Source organism: Rhinoraja longicauda, chromosome 32 (genome assembly GCF_053455715.1).
Source record: "Rhinoraja longicauda isolate Sanriku21f chromosome 32, sRhiLon1.1, whole genome shotgun sequence".
In the NCBI taxonomy this organism is placed as follows: Eukaryota; Metazoa; Chordata; class Chondrichthyes; order Rajiformes; family Arhynchobatidae; genus Rhinoraja; species Rhinoraja longicauda.
The window spans coordinates 14,972,681-14,984,006 of record NC_135984.1 but is presented as its reverse complement, the minus strand read 5'-3'; the positions used below and the strand labels follow the sequence as shown (position 1 = coordinate 14,984,006).

The following is an 11,326-nucleotide window of genomic DNA, read 5'->3' as shown; positions in this document are numbered from 1 at the left end:
AACCTCAGTACATCTAGTATTTTATTGTTATTAGCCTACTATTAATGTTTTGGCACTTAAATTGCTCAAATCTTTCCATTCACACGAGTTGATACAATTGCCAACTAATTGGCACTAAATTAGGAAACTGCTTACACTATACAGTGCTTTCACACTAGTGGCTCTAGCTCAAGGAGTGGCCACTTTCTCCCAAATGATACTTTCCACCCACTTCCAAATTCTTTAATAAAATGTCTCCCAAAAGCTTCATGTACCTTGTATGGATCTTAAAAATATTGCCACATTTGTCCACAAGAGGTTAGTTCCATAATTAAATATTGTTTCTGTGTCATTAAGCTGAAACAGCAACATAAAATGCTTCCCAACCTGTTGCACACAAATCTTACAATTTATAGTTCAGATTTTACGTTGTATATTTGTACATAGTCATTTTGATAGTCAAGCCCACACACACACCACTGCTGTTAGAGTTTAATTCTGAATAAAAATGGTTTACATTCAGCTGTTTTTTTCTTTAAATTACATGGTATATATCAAAGTTGAGACTGAGTGAAACAGTTAATGTAAAAGTCCCCAGTAACCATAACATGTCCTTTTCCATGGTAAACACATGATTTAAAAAATAAAGCATCTTGGGATCAGCCAAAAAAAAAACTAACAAGTCACTGAGCATGCACTATTCCTTGCAGTTTGGAGCTTAACAAAATACCCTCTCCCTGAAAGAAATGAGTTAATACAAGATTTATGCAATGTTCAAATTTAAAGCAAGTGTTTTAAATTATACAACTGCTGACTTCTAAGAGATTCCAGTTAAAACAGAAAAGAGAATCAATTGCTATGGTTTCATTGCAATTGCTCAAAAGATTGAAACAAGACTAAACACAGAAGCAGGTTTAGTCATTGCTTTTAACTGTCACTAATCATATTGCATAATTAAGTGCCCCAGCTTAGAGCAAGAATCGTGCAAATGGACATTTCATATTTGTTGGGAGAGCTGTTTGTGCCTCTTAGCCTCTTGATTCTGGCTCTCTCGCTTGGTTTTATCACCATTTTCTAAGTGTGTTTTTCTTTTCTTCTCTTCTGCTTTGCTTTCTTTAAATACATGCATCTTATAAAATTGCAGCTCTTTAATGCTCTCACGGATGTCATCCAATGCTCTGAAAGATTAAACCAGAATTAGTTAATGTAGTAATAACATTTTAGGAGAATTCTTGAAAGAATAGTAATATGCTTCAAAAATCTAAATTCCAAAAACTTAACATTACACAAGATTGGTACTTTCAACTTTTGAAAGTTTATTTTTTAACTAAAAAGCCATCACAAGGCAGTTATTGTATTCCCTTTTCCCTCTACCCATCATTTCTGCACTCAGCCAAGCGCAATCCTTCCATTCTATTATTAATTTTAATTTCATCTTTTTACACTCAATGCCCCAATACATATTTATGTTATCTTCTTGACTCGCCTGCCTTCCTGCAAAATAAAGCAAACACAAGAATACCACAGGCAAATAGACCATCATTATCCAAAATTCACTATACGTTATAATATAAAAGCAGTGGAATGAGTTTGTCCACCTCCCTAACCTTTAAATAGTTTCAGGAAGCAAAAATAAAGTGCAATCTCCAAATAGTCCAATATTTTTTAGTGTTGTTTGAACTGATTAAAGAGGCAACATTTTAAACAAACAAGTTAGCTCTATTGTATTTATCCAAATAGTAAATTTGGGCACTACTTACCTATGGGAAGCTTTCTTCTTTGGTGCAGCTTCATATTCATCTGGGTGCCAGCGTCTAAAACAAAACATGAACTTAGTTCTATCAAACCTAAATCAGGTTTAGGAACAGGAGAGATACAGGTTTTTAAAATGGAAAAAGTACTACTGAATAGACAGAATTATGAAACCCAAGTGCCAATGTTACTCTCAAAGCAACCTCGTTTGCTGAATTTGCAAGTACAGAAGTCCTTGATCAATACTACACCTCATTTACATTGGGTGGGGGGGGGGGGGGAAAGTGTCAGATATTTTGTACTCTCAGGAAGCAAGAAAATCAAACGGGTTAATTTAAACACTTATTACAAAAATCAGCACAGTGGTGCAGCTGGTAGAGCCGCTGCCTCACATGGCGGGAGATCCAGGTTGGATTCTAACCTTGGGTGCCATCTGTGTGGAGTTCACAAATTCTCCCCGTGACCACATGGGGTTCTCCCGGGTGATCCAGTTTCCTCCCATTTCCCAAAGACGTGTGGGCTAGTAGGTTAATTGGCCTCTAAATTGCCCCTAGCATGTGGGGAGTGGATGCAAAAGTTGGATTGCCTATATATAACTAGTGTGAATGGGTGATCGATGGTTCCATGGACTTGTTGGGCTGAAGGGCCTGTTTCCCTTTTGTATATTTCAATCATTCATTGATCACGTAGAGCAGCTTGAGCTTTGGAAAAGCCAACATTGGATTTGTAAAGGAGTTTGCGGTAGACCAATTTAATCAAATTTTATGAGAATTAACTTGGTACTGTTTTAATGTCATATGTATTGAGATACAGCGAACAAATGTCATGTGTCCCATATGAATAAATCAAGATACTGCAAAAGAGAAAATAGAGTGCAGAATACAGATGTGGAGAAAGTACAGTTTAAAAAATGTGCAATTACTGCAATGAGGTAGATTAGGAATCTGGAATACATCCTGAGCATACGAGAGGTCTATTCAAGAGTTTGATAATAACAGGAAAGGAAGCTGTTCTTGAAAATGACGGTAGGTACTTCAAGCGTTTGTATCTACTGCCCAACAGGAAAGAAGAGAGGAGAGAGGAAGAATGACAGGGGTGCAAATGGTCCTTGATTATTTTGACTGCTTTTCCAAGGCAGTACCAGCATGAAAGTGCCAGATAAAAGGATTGTTTAATAATAGTTAGTATAGATTACCAAGATCTGATCCTGTCCCATCCAAAAGATTCTTACCTGAAATTTACATTGTTAATAGCATTCATAGAAAAATGTTGACTTGGTACAGTACACACTAAATGAAACAGAGGCAACTATTCATATTCCAAGGTGGGCTTGGGACTTAAAATGTCCACAACAATTCTTAAAAGGTTGCAATAAATTGGCAGACATGAAAATTTCTCAATGGAACAAAACTCTGTTGGGGGTGCAAGGTCTTAAGGCGGAAACCTTAATGTCCCTTAATGTCAAAAGCTAGACTGGAATGGTTAGCAGAAGAACTTTGCTGGAATTCTTTGAAGAAGTAAATAGCAGGACAGACAAAGGAAAGCCAGTAGATGTTGTTTACCTAAATCTTCAGAAAGCCTTTGATAAGGTGCCATGGGGAAGGCTGCCAAGGAAGATGAGAGCCCATCAAAGGACAGATACTGGCATAGATAGCAGGTTGGCTGGATGGCAAAAGGCAGGGTGGGAATAAAGGGGGCTTTATCTGGTTGGCTGCCAGTGATTGGCGGAGTTCCACAGGACTCCGTGCTGGGACTGTTGCTCTTCACGTTGTGCATTAATGATATGGATGAGGGGATTGAAGGCTTTATGGTTTGCGGATGATACGAAACTAGGTGGAGGGGTAGGTAGTGTAGAGAAAGCAGGGACCCTGCAGAAGGACTTGGACAGGTTTGGAGAGTGGGCAGAGAAGTGGCAGACGGAATATAGTGTAGCAAAGTGCGGAGTCTTGCATTTTGATAGTAGGAATAAAGGCATAGACTATTTTCTAAATGGGGAGAAAATTCAGAAATTAGAGGTGCAAAGGGACCTGGTACAGGATCCCCGAAAAGATAATCTGCAAGTTGAATCGGTAGTAAAGAAAGCAAACCGAATGCTAGCATTTATTTTGAGAGGGCTTGTATACAAAAACAAGGATGTAATGCTGAGGTTCTAGAAGGTGCTGGTCAGGCCACATTCGGAATATTGTGAGCAATTTTGGACACCATATCTGAGGAAGGATGTGCTGGGTCTGGAGAGGGTCCAGGAGGTTTACAAGAATGATCCCAGGAGTAGGTTAACATATGATGAGGGTTTGACGGCACTGGGCCCCATACTCGCTGGTTTAGAAGAATGACGGGGGAATCTCATTGAAACATACAGAATAGTGAAAGGCTTGGATAGTGGATGTGGAGAGGATGTTTCTACTGGTGGGAGAGACTAGGACTAGAGGTCATAGCCTTAGAATTAAAGGATGTTCTTTTAGGAAAGAAACAAGGAGGATTTTTTTTAAAGTCAGACGGTGGTGAATCTGTGGAAGGCTGTGGAGGCCAAGTCAGTGGATAGTTCTAAGGCAGAGATAGATTATTGATCAGTACAGGTGGCAGAGATTATGGGGAGAAGGAAGGAGAATGGGGTTAGGAGAGATAGATCAGCCATGATTGAATGGCAGAGTAGACTTGATGAGTCAAATGGCCTAATTCTACTCCTATCACTTATGATCTTATGAAGACTGGAACTCTTCCTCAAAAAGTTTAAGTTTTAAAATTAGAAGTTTTTGCTGGATCAGATGAGTTTGATACGGAAGCACAGCAAGTAGATGGATTTAGGGCGTATACTAGCTTTGGTTTAAAGAATATAGGAATAGGCTCAAGGGGCTAAAAGTATTAATGTACAAGAAATTCATGTTTATCAAGGATCTTGATAAGTCGGTAGGGCAAGGGCTCGCTTGTAAGCTGTAAGCAACACACTTTGCAGCGATGATCTGCAACTGACAATTGTAAAAGTTTACCTGCACAATTCTTTGATGGTGCTGACATCGATTATTCTGTAATGCAAGTGCTTCATGAACTGTGGCATGTACTTGTCGAGAAACTTTTTGTCAGCATGGACTGAATTTCCTGCAGTTAAAAACGTAAAATGTTCTGCTGTGTTACACTTCATCCCTTTTAATTTTCGACTTATTTTGTACCATGTGATGGCATATCGCAGCAATTCTGAAAGTCTAATGTGTCATTTTTAAAAATAACTGACCAATTACACTCTCAACTAAGCAAGGGAATTTAAATCAGGTTCTTCCACACATTCATTTCAGAATTACTCTCGCATCAAACATTTTGAGAAGAGTTATGCCTTGAAGTGAAAAGTGATATCACAATACAAATCATTTACTATCCAAGTGATTCTGTCATTATTGCTTGAAGAGTTCATATTTACTCTAATTGCAAAGTTACTTAAAATGAATGAAACAATAGGCACTGCAGAATAAGAACCCCATGAAAACTAGAGATTACTTTAATTGCCCAAACATACCTGCAAGAGGACAGAGGCCTGGATTGGTTTGCTGACGTACAAAGGACAGGAATTCATATTCTGCTTGTTGCAGGCTGATTTTGCTGTCCTTCACTGCCTGTGTGAGACCCGACTGAAAGGAAATAGTTCACAAAGTATATATACTTACTGTTTCAAAGCCAAAAGTACAAATTCTTGGCAAAGTTCATAGTTATTCACTGTTACAATCAAACCTACAGCCACAGGAACGTCATAGTTCTACAGCAACTTTTAAATATCAGTGAAATGAACACATCTTGTACAGTTGATGCTAAAATTAACATTTAATTTCCATTTCTAATATTTTTTTACACCAAACCCATACCAAAGGCCAGGATTCCCCTGTAATAAAGATATGTGCTTCCGGTCATTATAACATAGAACAGAATAGCCCAGGACTAGGCCATTCATCCCACAATGTTTGTGAAAAAGACCAACCCTTATCTTCTTGCACATAATCAGCATCCCTCCAGACCCTACATATTGATATGCATATCCAAAGGTTTTTGAAAGCACCACTAACTGCCACAACCCCTGGAATATGTTCCAGGCATTCTCCACATTGCAAAAAAAACCCCAACTTGCCCTGCCCATCTCTTTTAAACTTTGACCTTAAAGCTGTGTCCACTAGTATTTGATATTTCCTTACTGGCAAGTAGGTTCTGACTATCTCTACTTCTCATAATTTTATATTCTTCTATTAGGTCTCTCTGAAAATTTGACCAAAATTTAATACTTTCAAAATTCCAGAGAAAACAATTCGAGTCTGTCCAACTTCTCCATGTAGCTTAATCCAGGTATCAATCTGGTAAACTTCCTCTGCATCCTTTCTAAAGTCTCCACATCCTTCCTGTTATGTGGCAATCAGAACTGTACGTAATACTCCAAATGCAGCCAAATCAGTCTTATAGAGTTGAATCCCTGACTCAATGGTCTGGCGAACAAAGGCAAGCATACCATATGCCTTCTTTTACCACTCTACTTGTGTTGTCATTTTCTGTGGTTAGGAACTTGGATCTCAAAATTCCTCTGTACATCAATGCCATTATGGGTCATGTCATTAATTGTATTTGGGTGTTTCCGTAAATAAGGGGACCAACCTGTGACATGGGTGGCCAAATTTAAAGGTTATTAAGTTATAACGAAATACCACAGCATTGAGAATGGGCCTACCTATGATCCTTTTGCACTAATTTGTAATCAAAATCGACGAAAATTTGATACTTTCAAAATTTGTGTAATCGTTCCAGTATAAATTAGCCTACAGATTTGATGAAATCCTGCTTGAAAAATGTCACAAAAAAAAGGCAAGAAAACACAGGGACATATCTGATATTTTTCTTTGTAAAAACAGATTTATTTATTTTTGCTTCATCTCATTATTTTGGCTGTACACCATGATCTATACTACTTAAAATACAGGATATACACCATGATCCATACTGCTTAAAATACAGGATATGAAACAATGGGAATATTACATAAAAACAGAAAAATAACCTGGAAGTTTGGAGACCTTCAGTTTCACTACTGCGCTGTATTTACAGAAACACCCATATCCCCCTTACAGAAGGGTCTCGACCTGAAACGTCACCCATTCCTTCTCTCCAGAGATGCTGCCTGTACCGCTGAGCTGCTCAGGCATTTTGTGCCTATATCCCTTACATTTGGCCTCCCAAAGGCCTTCCTTACAGTCTATCAACAAATTTGGTGACATCTGCAAATTTAGTAACTTTCCCACCTACATTTATATATATCACAAACAGAGGCCCCAGCATAGATCCCTAAGAATCTCCACTGGTCACAGACCTGCAGCCTGAATATTGTCCTTCTACCATAACCCTTTGTCTTCTATCAGCAAGTAAGTTCTGAATCCACACGACTAAAGATGCAAAGATTTTCGTCAAGGCCCCTGCAACTTCCTCTCTCAATAATCTGGGAAAGATCCCATTAGGTCCTGGGGATTTATCCACTTTTGAGGTGTTCCAACACCTCCTCCTTCTTAATCTCAAACTGCCCTTGCATATTTGGATTCTCCACATTGATCTCACTGTTTCAATGTCTGTCTCCTTGGTGAAAACAGATGCAAAGTACATATATCATTACACATTAAGTTGGAGGCAATATTTGAAAGACTGAACCAAGGAGTATGCGGAATGACATTGAATAGTTGAGGCTCACAAACACAATCAATGATCATACTGAATGGAAAAGTAGGCTTGATGGGCATGGTAGCCTCCTCATGCTCTTATTTTCTTGTCTTGGGAAAGTGATATTGAATTCAAATATTTGTACTTTTGTTGCAAGATTATATGCGTCAATTTTTAACTCCCCAAAAACAAAGAATGACATTTATCACAACTGTACCACAAAAAAACATACATAAATTTAGTTTCAATTTACCTTGTGGAACAAAGTTGAAATCAAGATGTCAGTTAGCCAAATAACAAAATTTTATAAAGATCTTCAAAATAGTTTCAAAAAGAGAAAAGATATTTAGTCCACAATACCACACAGGATATTACAGAAAATCCTTCAAAGAGCTATCAAAATAGTTTAAATAATGTACAAAGATAATGTTGAAGTACAATATTTCAATTTTTAGAGAAAAGATTTCACTCTATTTTTAAACTTCAATGGCTAATCGTTAAAAGCAACCTCATAAACCAAAGCAAACAAAATTTGATATGTCTTCCATTGAAAGGCAAGCAGATTTTTTTGGCAAGATCAAAAGAGCAGAGGCCTTAACGTTTGCTGTGCAGAACTGCCAATGTAAACACATTAGTAGGAAAAACTATACCTTTCCATGGTGCTCCTTACACCATTCTGACATGCCATCCAGGAGCTCATTTGGTTGGTTAACAATCAAGTGTGGACCCTGACAATAAAGAAACACTAGAGATTCAGTGTTAAATTAAAAAAGACAAATTTTAATAACTTTCACTCTTATCAGGTGAATTCTGTCAAATTTCTAAACACCTTACCTCAGCCAATATATTCAAATCTGAATCGGTTATAATGCAAGCCATCTCTATGATTTTGTCTTTTTCTATATCCAATCCAGTCATCTATTTGGGTAAAAAAGGAAAATATCAGACCACTGTACAATTTAAGATTTGTAATCACATTTGTAATCACTACCACATTTGTAATATTTGTAATCACTACCACATTGACAATGAGTATCTTTAGAAAGTGTAATACTCCTTTGATAACCTAGACTGTGATCTTTCTTTGTTTTTACATGCATTAGATAAAAATGCAAGAGCTTCTAAGTTTGTAATCCTTTTTCATAAGCTCAACAGCAAAAAAATATATATTATTGCTTTAATTATGAATGTGATTTGTTGCATTAACTGCAACATGACAATGCTGCATTTGCAGTGGAGAGCAAAATATGCTTATTCAATTTTACAACTTCAGTACATAAACCAATTTTAACTGGATAGATACTTCTCATGTATATCTCCTTCATTAATTTCTCAGCTGTGTGCATCACTAAACTGTTCCAACTGGGTCAGATACCTTGGACCTTTAGGTTTAACTCTCTCTTAATTCACTTTCATACCCCAGTTCTTTTTAATAACGTCCCTTGTGGCCATTTTACATCAAACACCTCCATAATCAACGAAACAGTTCACCAGCAATAAAAATAACTAAGAGAATTTATATAATCACTCTGGCACATTACATATACAGGACAACAGTTCCAAGCATAATAATTCTCCCTCATTTAAATTCCTGTTGAAATGAATTTCAACATAGAATACATTGTGATTTTACGACTGCAAAAATGGGGAATTAAACAAATGTTACACTATATAATGTTTTAGCTTTACCCCTCCTCTGCAAAAAGATAAATTTATTTCCCCCAGGAGATTAAATGCAAAAAATCGTCAATGAAAACAGGAAAGGCAATTACGAGTGTCTAACCGTGGCATAATTAAAATACGGCATGATTCAAGAAAAGCCACATTAATGAAACAATTACATGACAACTCGGGGTGCAAGAAATATTATTTTTGCTAATTATGTAACAAGTGGATGATGAAACTTTGCTTTCGCTCTCCCGACTCCAAGCTGACCGAATGATCATTTGGCATTGAAAGAGTTTTCGTGCAGCAAAGCAAGTTACCTCCAGATCCACCCAGACCATCCTCTTTGCCATACTCTCCGCTGCCATGGTGGTTAAACGTCGGGGCTTCAGCAGAGCTGCCGGTCCAGAGGCGAGGAGGGGTGGATGAGGAGAAGGCCGGCCGACAGCGGGCGCGAAACCACCGAGTGATTGGCCGGCGAGATGTCTGCGCCGGAGAAGCCGCGTGGCGGTGACAAGGCGGGGTAGGGTCGCAGCTTTAAGAGCGGGCTTGAGACCGCGCAGCATCAACATGGCCCGGCGCGGCCAATCGGCCCTCCCGGTATTGCCTAGCAACAGGCCTCGCCCACTCCCGCATTGTCGCAAAAACTCGCCGTAAAGGCGGGCGGGCGCCGGCCCAACCTCCGGCCTGGTGTCGAGCTCCGCCTGGCGCTGAGAGCCGCGGCTTGTTTATCCTCCCACTTTATGTAGTGAGGATGCACCTTATTTAATATTGACAGTCGATGCCCATTAACGCTACAGATTAAACGTCGTGGCGCTACAAGTTGTCCTGTCGGTCGATTCTCCCTCATGATCTGTTGCACGGTGAGATAGATAGATAGATAGATGTCGCCGTCTCGACTCATCATCGCGCATTGTTGGTGCAGAATAAATCGCAGTTCATTGATACCGACACCGCCCATCCTCTCGAAGTGCACCAAGTCCCGGACTTACCGACAGCCTTACCATGAGTTGGTCCACAGACTGGCCGGGGTCTGCGGCGTCAAGAGACTGCGGATGCTGGGACCCCGAGCAAAAAACAGGAGATTTACTGGAGCAACTCAGCTGGTCAGGCAGCATCTGTGGAGGGAAACGGCCTGGAGTCTCCCTGCAAAGTCTGGACCCGAACCGCCGGCTGTCCATTTCCCTCCAGAGATGCTGCCTTATCCAGTAGTTCACCTTTTATCTTTGCTGATGTAATCGGCTGTTATAGACTCGACGAGAACCAACCACAAGGTAGGTTTTAAAAATTATTTTGCTTTACCTTCATGTTTTAATTATACCGTTTCATTGTTAACATTTGTTATACTGTATTCATTTCGTTTGTTTAAAGCAAGATATTTGAAAACTCATTACTCGCAACTGATTCGACAGAATCTCTAGTTCTAGCTTCATAAGTCATAGTAGCTGAATTGGCCCATCGAGTCTACTCTATTATTAAATCATGGCTGATCTACCTTTCACTCTCAACCCCATTCCCCTACCTCTCAGACAGCCACACCCTTACCGATCAAGAATCTAGATTTGCCTACTGTCAGCTGGCCAATGAGTTCCTGGAGCAAGATCTTTTCAACTACATTGCCCAGTAACTCATTACCAAGAAAACCTTGTCCTCAATTGGAGTGAGATAAAGTGAAGGCAGCTTCAAGTATCTGCCCAAATACGTGTGGATGTCCTGGGCCTTATTCTGGTGATTCTGGATGGTGAGGCTGGTCCAGGAAAAATGGCTATTTCTCTTTTCTTTTAATATATAGATTCATTTTTGCTTACTTGTCCTATCAATTTTATCTCGTCTTTTGCAGCTACTGGGAATACTTGGTAATGTTCGAGAAACTTTGTTGCCTTCCTTAGTATATGAATTTTGAGCCCATTTAACCAGTTCGGGATAAGGTGCAGGCAAATCATTCTTGGCATTGGTCTTTGGAATTTATGAGAAATAGCTGTGGCTTACTTCTTCTCACTGACAAATTCACTGATGGCATATGCATCATCCTATCTGATTTACCTTTGTTAAATTAGCAGACTGAGGTCGAACAGAAGGCCTTGTTTGTCTAAATGATGCACCCAGGCCCTGGTATTATTTGCTGAGTCACATATGGAACAAACTGTAAATCATGACTATGTTTCCAATAACAAGTTTATTTTTGGAAAGGACTTCTGATTTTAATCATGTTATCAAATCCAGCTATATATACATCGTGAGTAATTTAATAAAG

General features: G+C 39.0%; 1 protein-coding gene across 1 annotated transcript; it reads right to left on the bottom strand.

Moving 5' to 3' along the window:
* Positions 1-459: 459 nt before the first annotated feature.
* smfn (small fragment nuclease) lies at positions 460-9,901 on the bottom strand. The gene is made up of 7 exons (XM_078426661.1): positions 9,393-9,901; positions 8,242-8,325; positions 8,058-8,135; positions 5,240-5,351; positions 4,719-4,827; positions 1,740-1,793; positions 460-1,157 (listed from the first exon to the last, which is right to left on the bottom strand). Exons 1-7 carry the CDS (start codon positions 9,642-9,644, stop codon positions 977-979), a joined length of 870 nt encoding a protein of 289 aa, XP_078282787.1. The 5' UTR covers positions 9,645-9,901; the 3' UTR covers positions 460-976.
* Between the last annotated feature and the right edge of the window lie 1,425 nt (positions 9,902-11,326).